Source organism: Bos indicus, chromosome 14, assembly GCF_029378745.1.
Source record: "Bos indicus isolate NIAB-ARS_2022 breed Sahiwal x Tharparkar chromosome 14, NIAB-ARS_B.indTharparkar_mat_pri_1.0, whole genome shotgun sequence".
NCBI classification, from domain to species: Eukaryota; Metazoa; Chordata; class Mammalia; order Artiodactyla; family Bovidae; genus Bos; species Bos indicus.
Window position 1 is genome coordinate 61397872 of NC_091773.1, and position 18409 is coordinate 61416280.

Below are 18409 nucleotides of genomic sequence, written 5' to 3' on the forward strand. Positions count from 1 at the left end.
AACAGGGTGTCTTAATTGGTAAGAGGTTGTGAAAGGAGGAGTCTCAAGGCTTCTGTCTTGAGCATCTGTATAGATGATGTGTTAGTTGCTAAGCCGGGTCCAACTCTTGAGACCCCATGGACTGTAGCCTGCCAAGCTCCTCTGTCCATGGATTCTCCAGGCAAGAATACTGGAGTGGAGAATACCATTCTCTTCTCCAAGGGATCTTCCCGACTCAGGGATCAAACCAGGGTCTCCTGCATTGCAGGCAGATTCTTTACTGTTTGAGCTACCAGAGAATCCCTGTTTATTGACCAACACAGAGTAGTGAATAAGAGCATCTTCAAAAGGGGTGGAGAAAACTAGTTCAGTTGTGGATTTGTTCAAGCTGCAGTGTTTGTTAGTTGCATCATTTATGTAGATTTGAAGATCAACAAAAGGGTCTGGTCTAGAGGTAGAGGACTGGCATTTATATCCACAGACAAAAGAAAGGGAGGAAATATAGTACAATAAGGGCAGTCATCTTGGAGTGGTGGCATTGTGCGTGGTTTTTATTTTCTTTATGCCTTCCTGTTGGAGAAGAAAATGGCAACCCGCTCCAGTATTCTTGCCTGGAAAATTCCATGGACAGAGAAGCCTGGCAGGCTACAGTCTATGGGGTCGCGAAGAGTTGACCACGACCTAGTGACTGAGCACGTGCCTTCCTATATTTTTTAAATGTTCTGCAGCATACATGTTTTGCTTTTTTAAACACCATTTTTAATGATTGTATGCTGAAAGTGAAAGTGAAGTTACTCAGTCGTGTCTGACTCTTTGCAACCCCATGGACTGTAGCCCATCCGGCCCCTCTGTTCATAGAATTCTCCAGGCAAGGATACTGGAGTGGATTGCCATTTCCTTCTCCAGGGGATCTTCCCAACCCAGTTATTGAACCTAGATCGCCCACATTGCAGGCAGATGCTTTACCATCTGAGCCACCAGGGAAGCTTTTCCTTCTCGAGGGGAATCTTCCCAACCCAGGGATCAAACCCAGGTCTCCCACATTGCAGGCAGATTCCTTACCAGCTGAGCCACAAGGGAGGCCCAAGAATACTGGAGTGGGTAGCCTGTCCCTTCTCCAGTGGTTCTTCCCAACCCAGGAATCGAACCAGGGTCTCCTGCATTGCAGGCGGATTCTTTACCAACTGAGCTATCAGGGAAGCCCAATTGTATGCTAGTTTAATATTTATTACATGAAGAAGGTTTTAAAAAGTACTTCTATTGGAGATGTGAAGCATCTGAAAATGTTCTTGGGTGAAGGGTAACAGAAATAAAAGTTAAAAAGTTTTCCCTAGACCTGCTTCGTTTTATTTTATTACAAAAGGTACGTCATCATTGTTTACTTTACATCGTCGAATTTGTATTGTTGAATTGTCGTTATCATTCTTCCCATATAACTACTCATAACCAGTCTCATTCTCTGCAGATAGCTACTATTAACCACATGCAGTGTTTCACTCTATTCCTTTTATAGCTGTCAATCTTTCTGAATACTTAGAGTAGTCCACAGTATAAATATATCATAATTTATCTAAACGTTTCCCTGTTTTTGGATGTTGAAATTACTTTCACTTTTGCCATCACAGAAGATGCTTCAGTGAACCTCCTTGTATGTGTATCTTTGTAAATTTGGGGCCATATTTAAATAGGATATATTTGTAATGGAACTTCTAAGTCAAAGAATAATTGCATTTGAATTTTTATTCAGTCAGTTCAGTTTAGTTGCTCAGTAGTGTCTGACTCTTTGCGACCTCATGAACCACAAAATGCCAGGCCTCCCTGTCCATCACCAACTCCCGCAGTTTACCCAAACCCACGTCCATTGAGTCAGTGATGCCATCCAACCATCTCATCCTGTCGTCCCCTTCTCCTTCTGCCCTCAATCTTTCCCAGCATCATGGTCTTTTCAAATTAGTCAGCTCTTCGCATCAGGTGGCCAAAGTATTGGAGTTTCAGCTTCAGCATCAGTCCTTCCAATGAACACCCAGGACTGATCTCCTTTAGGATGGACTGGTTGGATCTCATTGCAGTCCAAGGAACTCAAGAGTCTTCTCCAACACCACAGTTCAAAAGCATCAATTCTTCTGCGCTCAGCTTCTTTATAGTCCAACTCTCACATCCATACATGACTACTGGAAAAACCATAACCTTAAAGTAATGTCTTTGCTTTTTAATATGCTATCTAGGTTGGTCATAACTTTCCTTCCAAGGAGTAAGCATCTTATTAGATAGTGTACAACTTCTCTCCAAAAGGCCATGGAAATTTCCCTATAACAAATCATAAAGCTCTTTTAATTCTGAAGGTAAGAAAAGAGAAAAATCTACCTTGTCTAATTTGTATTTTATTGGTGAGGTTGAAAACTCAGTGCTTTTTTATTGAATACAATATTATATATTACAGGTGTACAATATAGTAATTCACAGTTTTTAGAGGTTATACTCCATTTATAAAATATTTGCTTAATTTCTCATGTTGTATGTGTGATATCCTTTTTTAATTTTTTTTATTTTATATTGAATATAGTTCACTTACAACATTGTGTTAGTTTCAGGTGTACAGTAAAGTGATTCAGTTACATACGTATGCATGTATCTATTCTTTTTCTATATAGGTTATTAAAGAGTATTGAGTAGAGTTCCCTGTGCTCCACCCTTAGGTCCTTGTTGATTATTTTATATACAGTAGTATGTGTATGTTAATCCTAGCCTTCTAATTTACCCCTTACCCTCACCTTTCCCCTTTGGTAACCACAAGTTTGTTTTCTAAGTCTGAGTCTATTTCTGTTTTGTAAATAAGTTGGTTTGTATCATTTTTCTAGATTCCACATGTGAGCAATATCATATGATGTTTGTCTTTGACTTCAGTTAGTATGATAGGTCCCTCCATATTGCTGCAAGTGGCATCATTTCGTTCTTTTGTATTATTCCATTGTGTGTGTGTATATCTGTGTGTGTGTGTGCTCGGTTGCACAGTCATGTCTGACTCTTTGCGTGTATATATATATCATTATCTTTATCCATTCATCTGTCGTTGGACATTTAAGTTGCTTCTGTGTCTTGGCTCTTGTAAACCATGCTGCAATGAACATTGAGGTGCATTTATCTTTTTGAATGAGAGTTTTCTCCAGATACTTGCCAAGGAATGGGATTACCGGATCCAAAAGCTTTCAAGTATAATTAAGTCCTCTTTGTTTATTTTTGTTTTTATTTTTATTACTGTAGGAGGTGGATCCAAAAAGATTTTGCTGCAATTTATGTCAAAGAGTGTTCTGCCTATGTTTTCCCTCTTAAAGAGTTTTATGGTATCCATTCTTAAATTTAGGTCTTTAATCCATTTTCATTTTCTTTCATGCATGGTGTTAGCAAATGTTCTAATTCCATTCTTTTTACACATAGCTATCCAGTTTTCCCAGCACACTTATGAGGGGACTGTCTTCTCCATTGTACATTCTTGCCTCCTTTGTCACAAATTAACTGGCTATAAGTGGGTGGATTTATTTCTGGCCTGTCCATTCTATTCCATTTGACCGTGTGTAATTTTCTGTGAATCAGCAGTTTATGTAATTTGCCCATAAAAGTTTAGGGACTGTTTGTCATTTTCTTATTTGTGAATCCTTTTTTGTAAATTAGATATATTACATCTGTATTACTCTTTTCAATCTCTTCTTGGTTTGTGGAATCTTTCATAAAACAGAAGTTACTTAAAATAAGTGTTATCTTTTAAACTTGCAAAACATTCTTATGGAATTCTTATTTAAAAAACATAGAATGTGTATTGTATCACTTAGTTTTTGTTTTACCCTATCATGTTTTATTAATTTAGAACTTTTGAGAGAAAAGAATGGATGAGATTTTCTACTTTCTCTTCTGTTGATGTGTGTGTTGGTAGGGATGGTGGCAAGAGAATTTCCAGAAACATTTATTCCATTCTCTATATTTTCTTTCTTTATCACTGCTCATATTTTTATCCAAGTTTTTATTGAGAGCATACTAAGCACTTAAAACTTGGATAAATATATGAATGTATTAGTTTTAAAATGTCAAATCCTGGAAAATAATTTTATCAACAAAAAATGATTTTCTTTTGAATTTACCTCCTTTATATGACTGGTTGTGTGACATATGTTTATAATTCAGAGCTAGAACTTTGCTTCCACCTAACTCTGTGTATCCTTTACTGCAGTGAGTGACGGATTGGAATTGAGACCAAAATATAAAGGAATTTTGCATTGCTTGACCACCATTTGGAAACTTGATGGACTACGGGGACTTTACCAAGGAGTAACCCCAAATGTGTGGGGTGCAGGTTTATCCTGGGGACTCTACTTTTTTTTGTGAGTAGCTCTGGGAGATTTTACAGTTGTAAATAAAAAGGAATTTTTGTTTTTAATTATTTTTTAAAAAATCAGTTGGTGAAGCAAAATGATCATTTAAGCAGTTTCTCTGACTTCAAGTGTTAGGAAGCATAGAATGCCTTATTAGTCTCATTTTCTGTAAGCTTCAATCATTTATCAGAGGCATTTGGTTTGGGAAAAAGTTCTTAATAGGAAGAAGGTAAAAGGATGAGATGGACACTCTTGCAGAAACCATTTCTGTGAGATGAATCAGGAAGGTGGCTTCCCAAAATACATGTGATTCATACTGAAGTTGAAAGAGCAGAAGTGGACAGATCTTGCAGCCCTCATCAGAACATGTATCACAGGACAGCACTTTGGGAAAAAAAGTCAAAACCAGTGCATGACTGAAAGAGTCTTGAGGCATGTTTCTTCTTATCTCCTGTTTGACCTGCTCCTTCATCTTCAAAGCTCGTTCATTTCCTCACTCCTTTACTGGCATCATGATTTGTTTTACCCGCCAGTGGATGCTTACTGAAGAAGCCACAGGCAGTGCCTGTGGCAGCCACATTCAAGTTAGGAGTGTTCAAGGGTGAGGAAACAAAGCGTTATAACCCTGAGGTGGAGGAGCGTGTGCTGCCCTGAGCTTGCCTCTGATGCTTGAAACTGAATCCATGAATGGGGAGGCTTTTGTTTAATACATGGCATTTTAGGGAAACATCAGTTCAGTTCAGTTCAGTCACTCAGTTGTGTCCAACTCTTTGTGACCCCGTGAACTGCAGCATGCCAGGCCTCCCTGTCCATCACCAACTCCCGGAGATCACTCAAACTCATGTCCATTTAGTCAGTGATGCCATCCAACCATCTTATCCTCTGTCATCCCCTTCTCCTCTCACTTTCAATCTTTCCCAGCATCAGGGTCTTTTCAAATGAGTCAACTCTTCGTTTCAGGTGGCCAAAGCATTAGAGTTTCAGCTTCAACATCAGTCCTTCCAATGAGCATTCAGGACTGATTTCCTTTAGGATGGACTGGTTGGATCTCCTTGCAGTCCAAGGGACTCTCAGGAGACTTCTCCAGCACCACAGTTCAAAAGCATCAATTCTTTGGTGCTCAGCTTTCTCACAGCCATACATGATCACTGGAAAAACCATAGCCTTGACTAGACGGACCTTTGTTGGCAAAGTAATGTCTCTGGTTTTTAACATGCTGTCTAGGTTGGTCATAACTTTTCTTCCAAAGAGCAAGTGTATTTTTGTCTCATGGCTGCAGTCACCATCTGCGGTGATTTTGGAGCCCCAGAAAATAAAGTTAGCCACTGTTTCCACTGTTTCTCCTGGTATATTTGCCTTTTCCTCTTTTGTGTCCTGTAGTTTACCTTATCTCTTATAATCTTATGGCAGTATCCAAACCAACCTTAAAATGTTTTGTAAGTGAACGCAAAATAAAAACCAGCCTTAATATTGTTTAAATATTTTTCTTATTTTCAGTTGTAAGGAATGCTTAGATGGGTGAAACCCTATGTATAAAATTTATTGTGTTAATAACTTTAGAGTTGTGTGGATTCTTTAAAGTTTGTAAGGGCAAGCCATGTAAGGTTTAATGTGTTGAAATCATCATATAATAAAACAATATACTTGTTTTATGATGAAATGGATTGGTCAAGTTTGGAAAGATTTATTTAGTTGAAGTCGTCTTCCTGGAAGAAGATAGAAATTGGAGTTAGAGAAAAAAGGAGATTGATAACTCCCTTAACTCATAAGTATTTTGTGGCTGTTTTCTGCCAAGTAAAGCAGAAATGTCAGTGTTTCATTCAAGTGTGGCTAAACTAACCAGGTCTTCCCATCCACTTCCCATCACTTTACTCATGCTCCTGCTCCTGTTTCCCCATACCGGTTTCTCCATACTTGGCTGCACCTGTTTCTCCATACCTGGCTCAGTGCTGCCTCCTCCACAGAGCCTTCTCTGATGAGTAGTAATTTCTGAATCTCTCATGATATCATCTGTGTTTTCTTTTGTTATGATTAACAGTTGAGTGTGTGGTGAAAATATTTTACATATGTATCGCCAGCCTTCCATATTTGGGGGGAGAGATGGTGTTGTCTTCCAGTAAACCCATTATTTGAGAAAGGTCTAATTTTGTAGTTGGATTATGCATTGACTTCTACTTTTTGGATATTGTTAAATTACCCACAGTTGAAAATGGTATTTCCTGCTTTGTGACTCCCATTCAAATATTTATCCAGGTGTTTTTGTTTTATTCTTCCAGTTACAATGCCATCAAGTCATATAAGACAGAAGGCAGAGCTGAACGGTTAGAGGCAACAGAATATCTCATCTCAGCTGCTGAAGCTGGTAAGGCGGTGTGTGAAATATAAAACATCAGCTTCCAACTTGGTGTTCACTTTTGTTCTTTATTTGCCTTTTTCCCTGTGAACATCTGAGTTTAAATATGCTCCTCTAACTATGCTAATCAGTTATCACATGAAATTTCTTAGAAGGCAAGTATACTCATGGATTACCCTGAGTAGATTTCAAGAATTTTACTTAGCACAAAGGATATAACATTTAGAGTGCTTATGACTCTGATTTAAGATGATTTGATTGAGTGTTCTTCAATTAAAGTATGATTTCAATCTTCAAATTAAACAATTTAGTAGCCTTGTTTAATTGCCTCATGTATGTATAATATTCAGACTTACGGGGGTGCTCAGGGGTTGTACCTACACCTGTAAGATGTGGTCCCTTAGGCACAGGGTTAATGAATGGGACTTATGAGTCCTGCTTTGACACCTTGATATCTTGGTGGTTTGGGGGTTGGTGGGGGGAGTAGGAACATCATGTCACGCCACGCAGTCTGTGAGCACTTAGTTCCCCCACCAGGTGTAAAAGCGCTGAGTCCTAATCACTGGACCACCAGGAAATTTCCCCACCCTGGTTTCTTAATGTTTACTGAATGTTTACTAAAATTTTTAAATTTTAGATTTATTTTTTAATTGAAGGGTAATTGCTCTACAGAATTTTGTTGGTTTCTGCCAAACCTCAACTTGAATCAGCCATAGGTATACATAGGTCCCCTCCCTCTTGAACCTCCCTTCCTTGTTTACTGATTGATTTTTTATGGCAAGAATTATCTTGCTCATTTTTGAATACCTAACTGCTGTCAGAGACCTAAGTCACATAGGACTCAATATTTGTTGAATAAAGAACTACTTAGGAAATGCAGCAAATGAGAAACTAAACCAGATTATTTATTTATTTATAAACTTGTCACTTTCTGTAAAGAATGTAAATATTACTTTTGTCTTTATGTAGTTGGGTTTGAGGAAGATTGTGGTGCAGTTGAGGTGGGTATATGTGTACACATGCACAGATGGCTGAGATGCTGGTTTCCTGGTCCTTTTCCCCAGGCTTCAGTCCCTCTGGCTTGTACTGTGTCCTCCTCTTAAGCGTCTGTATCTCTTCATCAGCGTCTGCTTCCCAGGACCTCCATCCATTCTCCACACCTGGTTTAGGAGCCAGGACATCTTTGTTGTCCTCACACCTCTCAAAGGGAGTGTTTTACATTTTATCTCCTTTTAAATTTACTTCTAACTACATGGAGGACTTTTTAAGACCACCAAAAACTATGTCTATCCATTTGTTAACCCTAGGTCTGTGCCTCAGAAACCACATCTTACACTTGTAGGCACCACCCCCAAGCACCCCCCATTCTTTATATAAACAGACTGTTCTTAATTTGGATTGTCAGAAGTGAGAAAGTATCTGTATGCTGAGTAATAATAGTATTTAAATCTGATTTCAGGAGCCATGACCCTCTGCATCACCAACCCACTATGGGTAACAAAAACTCGCCTTATGTTACAGTACGATAGTGTTGTTAATGCTTCACAGCGGCAATATAAAGGAATGTTTGATACGCTTGTGAAAATATATAAGTATGAAGGTGTGCGTGGATTGTATAAGGTAATAAATTATCATCAACATATTTCTAAATAGCTGACAATTGTAATTTCCCTTGGCTCTGTTGTCTGAGTTCTGAATGACCTGTCAGTAAGTTCAGTCACTCAGTCGCGTCCGACTCTTTGCGACCCCATGAATCGGAGCACGCCAGGCCTCCCTGTCCATCACCAACTTCCGGAGTTTACCCAAACTCATGTCCATCAAGTCGGTGATGCATCCAGCCGTCTCATCCTCTGTTATCCCCTTCTCCTCCTCCCCCAATCCCTCCCAGCATCAGGGTCTTTTCCAGTGAGTCAGCTCTTCACATCAGGTGGCCAAAGTATTGGAGTTTCAGCTTTAGCATCAGTCCTTTCAATGAACACTCAGGACTGATCTCCTTTAGGATGGACTGGTTGGATCTCCTTGCAGTCCAAGGGACTCTCAAGAGTCTTCTCCAACACCACAGTTCAAAAGCATCAATTCTTCGGTGCTCAGCTTTCTTCACAGTCCAACTCTCACATCCATACATGACCAATGGAAAAACCAAAGCCTTGACTAGATGGACCTTTGTTGGCAAAGTAATGTCTCTGCTTTTGAATATGCTATCTAGGTTGGTCATAATGACCTGTAATCAGTCCTGAGAAGAAGCCAAATTTGGGCAAAGAACAATTTATGAAAACTGAAGTCTGCATTGAAATTGTACTTTAAACCATTGTCCTCATTACCAAAAGTAGTATCATGACACTGGTGGGTGAGAAGCACTGTCTAAAACTTTGAATAACCATTTCTCTAAGTCACACGTTGAGGTCACCTGTTCCTTACTCCCCTCCCCGTAAGCTGTGGTCCTTTGGAAACTTGGTTAGTTTAGCCTTTTTTTCTTTATCTTTTTTAGGGGTTTATTCCTGGGTTGTTTGGAACATCACATGGTGCCCTTCAGTTTATGGCATATGAATTATTGAAGTTGAAATACAACCAACATATCAATAGATTACCAGAAGCACAATTGGTAAGATGAATTTGAAAAAAAAAAAAATTGGTATTTACTTTTATGGGCATTTAATAGATGGAAATTTTATCATGCTTAGTAGTATTGCTATGATAATGAGTACCAACTCGGCCACTAATTTAATTTATAGCTAAATACTTTATAGGCTAATGACACATAAATGTTAAAAATAGAGCAGATAAATGTTAAAAACAGAGTTTGTGTTAAGAGAGGAAACCAGTTTTCACTTATGGATCCACTTCAGTGTTTTCCCATTTTATTTTTAAAGAAATTCCATCTAAAAAAAAAAATGTCTTATATTGTCATTTTAGAGCACAGTAGAATATATATCGGTTGCAGCACTATCCAAAATATTTGCTGTGGCAGCAACATACCCTTACCAGGTTATAAGAGCTCGTCTGCAAGATCAGCACATGTTTTACAATGGTGTATTGGATGTTATGACAAAGACATGGAGGTAAGAGCACGTGTATGTTAGAATGGCTCTTAGGAGGTACCTTATAAATCTTAAACTATCCAACTGACGTTAGTTTTATAGCAAAGACCATGTCTGTGGTGAAGACATGGCTGATGGCTCCTTCCTGAACATATCCCATTTACTACGTGAGACTTGACTTCATTTGTAAAATTTGAATTTCTGTGTTAACAGAGTTGTTTATAAAAATCAAATAAGATATGTGAAAGTGCTTTGACAAATTAAATTTTAGGTGTTGTAAACTATTTGGATGGCATTGAGCATAGGGAGTCATAAAAAAACCTAATTTAATATAATTAAGAAGGCTCCACATCTCTACTGGTATCAGGACTTTTGCAAGTAACTTGTTTCTGTATGTGGAAGAGATGCTTGGTCTTCAGTATGGGAATCCTTAAACTGTTATAGGTAGACATCCCCATGTTTCTTTTTAATTCTAAAAGGTCAGAACAGAATATTCAGCATTTCAATTCAGTTCACTTCAGTAAATCTGTATTGAGAACCTAAGTGAAAAGTTTCAAGGCCGTATTCCAACCATAGGCATGAAGGAAATAAAGTTTTATTTTTGTGTGTGCTGTTTTTAGTATTGTCTAGATACCCCACATCCAAGGTAAGAGAAACCCAAGTAAGATGGTAGGTGTTGCAAGAGGGCATCAGAGGGCAGACATACTGAAACCATAATCACAGAAAACTAGTCAATCTAATCACACTAGGACCACAGCCTTGTCTAACTCAATGAAATTAAGCCATGCCCTGTGGGGCCACCCAAGACAGGCGGGCATGGTGGAGAGGTCTGACAGAATGTGGTCTACTGGAGAAGGGAATGGCAAACCACTTCAGTATTCTTGCCTTGAGAACCCCATGAACAGTATGAAAAGGCAAAATGATAGGATACTGAAAGAGGAGCTCCCCAGGTTGGTAGGTGCCCAATATGCTACTGGAGATTGGTGGAGAAATAACTCCAGAAAGAATGAAGGGATGGAGCCAAAGCTGGGAGGAATTGGGGGCAGGAGGAAAAGGGGGCAACAGAGGATGAGGTGGCTGGATGGCATCACCAACTCGATGGACGTGAGTTCGAGTGAACTCCGGGAGTTGGTGATGGACAGGGAGGCCTGGCATGCTACGATTCATAGGGTCGCAAGGAGTCAGACACGACTGAGCAACTGAACTGAACTGAGCATTTATTTATGAAATGTTTAATGCTTGTGTTAGATCAGTTAATACTCCTATATGTTCATATACTTAAAGGCATCTGGAAGATGGTTATGATTAAAGCGCTTTTTAGTTCATCTTGAGGTGTCCCTGCCCTCTCTTCCTCATTCCCACAAAAGGCATATAAGCCCTACGAATGGTTCATAAACTGTTACTTCAGGACATTGAAAACATGAACTCAAATCCCAGAGGTTTGAATGCTGGCTCTGCGCCCTGTCTGCTAAACTTCTGTGTCTTCAGACTAGTTCTGTAGGAAATTAAGTGTGTATGTGTGTGTGGATATATATTTTTTTTTTTTTTTTTTCTTTTTCCCTCTCTCTCTAAAGGAAAGAAGGCATCAGTGGATTTTACAAAGGGATTGCCCCCAATTTGATTCGAGTGACTCCAGCCTGCTGTATTACCTTTGTGGTATATGAAAATGTCTCACATTTTTTACTTGGCCTTAGAAAAGACGACATAAACTAAGAGAAGATAATTACATCTGCCCAAGGCAGCAACATGCTCCTTTGTATTTGAGACATAAAACTCAGAAGATTACTGCACAGCAACATGGCTCATAATCAAACTTGGTGTATAATCATTAGAAGTCACAGAACAGCTCAGTCTTCACTATGTTTTTCTGCTTTTGCCTTCCCCATGGGTATGGGACTTGGCTACCTCTCCCTGAAATGGCTGCCAGCAACATAACAGTAAAATTGACACCAAGTGGAGAATTTCGCAAATTTTCTCCGTTTCATTGTCCAAGTAGAAGCTGATTTGCAGCATTTGCTGGATGGATTTGAAGAATGCACTGCTTTTTCTGAACTCATTTGCCTGGATTGGCTTTAAAAATCAACCTCTGTGCAATAGCAAGAAAATGGCCTCTTAAAAGATGTCATTGATATTTGAAGAGTAAATTAAACGTTAAAGATTTACTGTGAAAGATATTCCCCAAATCCTGACCATTTTTGAATTGGGAAAGTTTGGTAGGGGGAAAATAAATCCTCCATAAATGTGCTTTAGTTTTAATTCAGCTGGAATGCATTTGAAGTTTGAAAAATTCAAGAAGTTATATACTTCTTTTACTTTGAGAAATATCTGACTTGTGTTGTCATTCCATCACTACTTTTTTCCCAGAGGCTGGTTTCATAATTTAAAATGTAATTCTGGATCCCACTATTATTTTTTGGCATAGATACTTACTGTCTTTTTATTTATAAAATCAGAACAAAATCGGGCAATATCAGCCGTTATTTAGCCTTCCTGACCATAAATCAGTAGCTAATAGATAAACTTATATAGATACTAGATGATTGGGGGTATATTTGTTGACAAACTGAAAATGAAAAGTTTTAACTTTCACTTCAGATTTCAGATGTGTGGTTTCAGATCCCAAATAATTGATCAATCTACATTGGTTGCTCAAAGTCAGGTTTAATACAGATTACTCTAAAGGCCATTCTTGATTTTGAGTTATTGTAATTGTCTATAAATATAAAGGCCTCTGCCCCAAAAGGATGCCAGAATGATCCAAATGTCAACAAATATACCCTCAATCATCTAGTATCTATATAAGGGGACCTATTAGCTACTCCAGTAAGTAATTTTTATTTACATATGAATGCTTTTTTGCACTACCATCTATTTGTTGTAAATAAAATATTGTGGTTTTCAAAGCCATATTTAAATGGTTCTTGGAAAAGAGGTCTATTTTTTATATTTTAAAAATGGCTTTGTTTTAAAAATAAAGATGAAATGATCAGTACTTAGTTGTATTTACTTTGTTATATGCAGAGAAATGCATTATAAATGTGATGTATTTTCCTACTTTTGAATTAAACTATAATTCATATAAAATCCTGATAGTAGTCCCTGTATGGAAAGACAAGTTGGGTTGGCATTTGGGATTTTAGAGGTAGTGTCATTTGAATGCCTCCTGTGTACCCCTAAATTAATAAGGCATAATTCCTGTTCTCTAAGGGCATACAGACTTGCAGGATGAATCAGCATTAAACAACTACAGTTCTAGATTAAGAACATGGAAGATTTCTACAAACCCTGCAAGAGTTCCGAGCATTCATTCCCCTTGAACAATGGTTACAGCACCCCTTGCTGCTTTGTGCCATCCATGTATGCTGCCGCACATGAGGATGGAGCATTGAGTGAGCTGCACAACATTCCTGCCTTTAGGGAACGCTCATTTTTGTGAGTGATCAAAATATGCATAATACAACTTCAGATATTAAATGCTAGAAGTAACTAAGGAATAGTGGGAATAGCATTGCTATGTCACGTAGGCCGGTTGAGGTCGGGAAAGGTCTCTTTGAGGAGGTAGTATTTGAAACATTGACATAAGTGAGGAAGCAAGTCACTATGATATGTCAGTGTATGAAAACGAGTCAATCTAAGAAACTGAAACTTTTATTTGAGTCAAATTTGAGGATTAAACCCAGGAGGAGCATATCAGAAAGCTCTCACAGTGAAGTAAAGGCACAGTTTTGGAAGCTTGTTGAGACAGAGCTGTTCCTTAAGTGATGTATTATTGACAGTTTATACAATCCAGATCTAAGCATCATCATGGCCCCTTGTAAGATCAAGAAGGAATGTTATCTTTTAAGGAGCTGTCTTGGTGATGCTAAGAGAATATTTCTCTTTATGGTTGAGCAGGTATTTCTGCTGATGAGAAAGTTTGGTGGATGCATAATGCAGATACACAATGCACAGTAGAGGGGACAGAGGCTACCAAAGGGCAGAGAAAAAATTTAAATTTTTCTTGTCTTGCCATAAAACAGGAAATTTAATGATCAATGGGGGGAAACTGCGAAGTAATCTTTCACTAGAAAGTATTAGGTGATCAACCGTTTGGTCACTCAAAACCAGGGTCACTGCTTGCCTGTCCTAGGGTCTATCATGTCCCTCCATGTCAAGTTCTAATTGTCCGATTCTCTCCTTTCCCGGGAACTGTACTAGCAGGATGTTTGGCAAGGACTGACATTCAATTCTAAGTTGTCCCATAAACCTTTTAAGCCCACTTTCCTCACATGTGTGTTGTATATATCCATGATTTTATAGAGAACTGCAGACGTGATGATTTTATAGAGAACTGCAGACGTGGTCTAGAATTTCAAGTCATTTAGACATTATCTTAGTATAAGTAGGTGACACAGCTTGAAAGGCAGGAAAATATCAACTTACAAGTTCCAGAAGCTAAATTGATAGTGGTGGCAATATCATCAGCAAAGATTTAAGCCAAAATCCTCCTGAATCAAATCATTTTCCTTGTATTTTCCCTAAACTTGAAGTAAGAAGATGGTTCAGAACAAAAATTTGACACTTCATGGGTCATAAGATGAGTTAACAAATAAGACGGTATCACTTAGTGGTATTGGTGGTAACTTTATATTGCACAGTGCTAGAATTAATTTTAAAATAAAATGTTTAGGGACCATTTTGGAGAAGAGAAATCCTTCAAGGCAACCTGGGAATACTGGATGTAGTTAATTGTCCACAGATCCAGCACTTGAATTGATATTTGAAACTTGCATGTGGTTGAGCCCAAGAAATACAGTTGGCTCATTAGCAAAATTGTGAGCAGTTGTCAGAGTAGTCAGTATACAGGCCTTCTCTGACATTTTGGGTTAGCTGTCTACTTCAGATAGTATCTTCTCAAACTGGTCTGGTAGTGCTGGTCTTATCTAAGTCAAGTGTTGGAAACAGGAGTTGCAGTTCATTCAGCAGAGACCTGATAAGGTCCCTTCAAAAGTGGCCAAGTCCTTTGTCTGTCTTTTCCAGTATGCATAATCTGGTTGCAGGTCATGGTGCATTATTGATTTCTTCCAAAGTTAGATTACTGTGATAAACTTTGGAAACAGAGGGTCTTTTTAATGACTAAACTTTATAAGGCATTATCTGGAAGGTGAGTCTTAGTCTCCTTAGTAAATACAGATCTCAATTAACAAAACTAGAATTCAGTGTTCACTGAAACAATATTTTTTTCTAAAGGTACCCTCACTTCTACCAAATATAGCCAAATTGAAACTTACTTGTTCATAAAATAAGTCTGGCTAATTGACTATGGAGACTTCTAAATTGGCTATGCTGGAACCTGTCGTGAAGACTCAGATTGAGCTTTAAAAACCTCAAGGTTAGGAAAGCCATTCCAAAGGTGTGTCAGCAGTAATATTTCAGACAAAAATTATAACCATACTCAGTTCACCCAGTCCTATATGACTAATCCTTGACCTTTATTTTCTGTTAACAGTTATATGAAGCCATCCAGTTTTCATTAGAATTCTTTCTTACCCAGTTCAGCAGTATGATATGAATATTAATCAGAAATTTGTACTTGTCAAGAAGTACTTTGTGAATTTTCTTTAAGGATGAAACTTTTTGCAAAAAGCAAAGTACAATGATAACTGTCTATAAATGACAAAAGACTTTAAAAGTCAAGGTTAAACATATGATTATAATGCAACTGAAAAACTTGGTTACTGCTGTGACATACAACAACTTAAGATAATTACTAAAATGACTGACAGTCATTTACTAGGACCTATCAGAATTTTAGGAATTCCATATGATTTCTAGAGTATGTGTATTAATGTTGCTGCTGCTGCTACTAAGTCGCTTCAGTCGTGTCCAACTCTGTGCAACCCCATAGACGGCAGCCTACCAGGCTCCCCCGTCCTGGGATTCTGCAGGCAAGAACACTGGAGTGGGTTGCCATTTCCTTCTCCAATGCATGAAAGCGAAGAGTGAAGGTGAAGTCGCTCAGTCGTGTCCGACTCTTAGCGACCCCATGGACTGCAGCCCACCAGGCTCCTCCATCCATGGGATTTTCCAGGCAAGAGTACTGGAGTGGGGTGCCATTGCCTTCTCCAGTGTATTAATGTTAGGTAGGTAGAATAGGAAAAAGGAATCCAGAATGGTGGTGGCTAAAAGACAAAGGGAAAAGCCTGTGAAAATAAAACAAATGAAGGTCCAAGGGCCAGAGCGTGGACCTCAGGTGAAACAAACAGCCCTCCTGGCTAGCCCAATTTACATAGGGCAGGCTCAGGGGGAGGAGAAAAAACATATAAAAAGAGGAGCCAAAATTGGGGGGTGGGGGTTGCTTCTCTTCTCTTCGCATCTTTTGGGTTGGCCCACCCTCACGCCTCAAAGATACATTTTCCTTTGTTTGCCAAGTAAAATTGAGCTGTAACACTGGTCCGTCCATCACTTCAAATCTTTGCTGCGGTGAGACAGAACCAAGGAAATTACACACTCCACCGATATAGTGCTGTGACTGGGATTTAACCTGGCTGAAACAACCTCAGCTCTGTCCCCACAAGACGGAGACCAAGCACAGCAGAAGCCCAACTCGAAAGCTCCTGTGGTGGAAGCTGGATGTGAAGAAAACCCAGCACGGGGGAAGTGACAAGAAGCCCAGTGTGCAAGAAACCAGGACAGCAAAAACAAACTCAGCAGAAGGCTCACACGGCTGTCTCAGGTTCCAGGAGACCTCCGGTTGGGGTAGGAAGTTCTTGCCCCTGTGGCTGGAAAGACACGTGGCTAACAAAATCTTAATTCCTTTACAATATCTCATTCCTTGTTTCCTCGAACCCCCTGTGAACAGATGAGTGGCAGCGGGTGCCCCAAGGTGTCCCAAAGCCTCTACTATCTGCCGTGCCTTAGTAACTGTTGCCCATGAGGGTAGGGGTTCTTCTGTCCTTAATCTTCTTTGTGCCAAGGATCAGGCCAGTGAAAACTGTGAGCACAGGTCAGGTATTTAGCAGATTTTCCAGCAGGTTATGATGGAGAAGACAATGGCAACCCACTCCAGTACTCTTGCCTGGAAAATCCCATGGACGAAGGAGCCTGGTGGGCTGCCGTCCACGGGGTCGAGAAGAGTCGGACGTGACTGAGCGACTTCACTTTCACTTTTCATTTTCATGCATTGGAGAAGGAAATGGCAACCCACTCCAGTGTTCTTGCCTGGAGAATCACAGGGATGGGGGAGCCTGGTGGGCTGCTGTCTATGGGGTCACACAGAGTCAGACACGACTGAAGCGACTTAGCAGCAGCAGCCAGCAGGTTATGAAGGGGATTCCTCAGTACATTTTCCCACTGCTTTTTTCTCCTGTCCTTCAGCTCCTCTCTACTGGGACTTGAGCCTGGCCAAAACCCAAAGTGCCTGGTTTTAGGACCTAATGAAGCTCAAACTCTTGATGTCTCATTGCAAAAAATTCAGTGAGAGAGACAGCAATAGCTAAGAGGTGGATTTGTTCAAATTCAGAGAGAAGCACATGCCAAGAGTGTGGGCCATCACAGAGGAGAGGCCATGGAATATGATGTTAGTTTTTGAGGGCTGGGTGATTTCATATGCTAATTAGTGGGAAGATTATTCCATTGGGGAACCACCCACTCCTCCATCTTTTGACAGTGACTTGGAACTGTCCTGGCACCTCTGGGTGTATCATTTAGCTTGCAGATTGAGGATCAAGGTTTAGTTGAATTTGACTTGTCATCTTGGACCCATTTGATTTTAATCAGTTTATGTTATGCCCTTGGGCTATGTCATTCTTTCAAAAGTTGTGCCCTGCCCCCTTCCCTCCTGTTTCATGATCTTTTCCTGAGTCCCCTCCAGGCCCACAATGTTGCTCTACAATCTTCTGGAGGGACAACCAGAAAATAGCTGGCCCTTGGGTGAGAAATGCTATGTAATATCCAATCTCTCCAGATATTCAGGCCTTCATCTTCCATGTTTCCTACAACATGTGGGACAACAGCACCTCTCAGTGGACCCAATAGTGTGGGTGACAGGCACACAATGCCTGCTAGAAGTCATCTGTTGGTGGCATCCCTTCCAAGGGCAGTTGGGCTTCTGGGGATAATGTTTGCCACTTTGGGAGTAGCCCTGCAGGCCATTTGGGCCCAAATGGTTACCACCCTTCTCCTAAAGTTACAAACATACCCCCAGATCAAATCTCCACCCCACATTTGTGAATATCTGGTTTGTTGCCTCTTATCAATTTGTTCTTAAGCCACTTACTAACTCCTCCAACCAGGGCCCTGCCCCCTTGTCGGCAACATCGTTCCACCCTGCTTATTAAAATACCCCTAATGCCCCAAACAGGACCAGATAACCCGCTCCTTTGTCATTACTTCTGTTAGTACCTAGACTGGGTCTGTGACAATGAAATGTTTACCACTGGAGACACCCTAAACTGCCCTTATGAAAGACTAGGGGAGGAAATCAGTGACTTACATTCCCTTAGAGCAATAAGGGGATAAGTCTTATGGCTGTTTCACCAGGTTCCCAGTCTCAAGGCACAGACTTGCATTGCTTTACATGATGATATCTATTCCTATCCCTGGTGAACAAGCCAGCAATGAGTTAAGATTACAACCCCTTAATCCTACGCAGCACTGATCACACTGGAGACCTTGGGGATGCCCAACTCCAATCC

The 18409-nt window shown here is 39.8% G+C and overlaps 1 protein-coding gene across 1 annotated transcript in view; it reads left to right on the forward strand.

Annotated features, from left to right (window-relative positions):
• SLC25A32 (solute carrier family 25 member 32) overlaps positions 1 to 12726 on the forward strand; it is a 33956-nt gene extending 21230 nt beyond the window's left edge. Inside the window, exons 2-7 of the mRNA XM_019973821.2 lie at positions 4202 to 4352; positions 6620 to 6705; positions 8156 to 8316; positions 9185 to 9298; positions 9610 to 9755; positions 11309 to 12726. Of these exons, the coding sequence (XP_019829380.1) occupies positions 4202 to 4352; positions 6620 to 6705; positions 8156 to 8316; positions 9185 to 9298; positions 9610 to 9755; positions 11309 to 11447 (797 nt within the window). The 3' untranslated portion in view covers positions 11448 to 12726. The remainder of the gene's footprint in view (positions 1 to 4201; positions 4353 to 6619; positions 6706 to 8155; positions 8317 to 9184; positions 9299 to 9609; positions 9756 to 11308) is intronic.
• The last annotated feature ends 5683 nt before the right edge of the window (positions 12727 to 18409 follow it).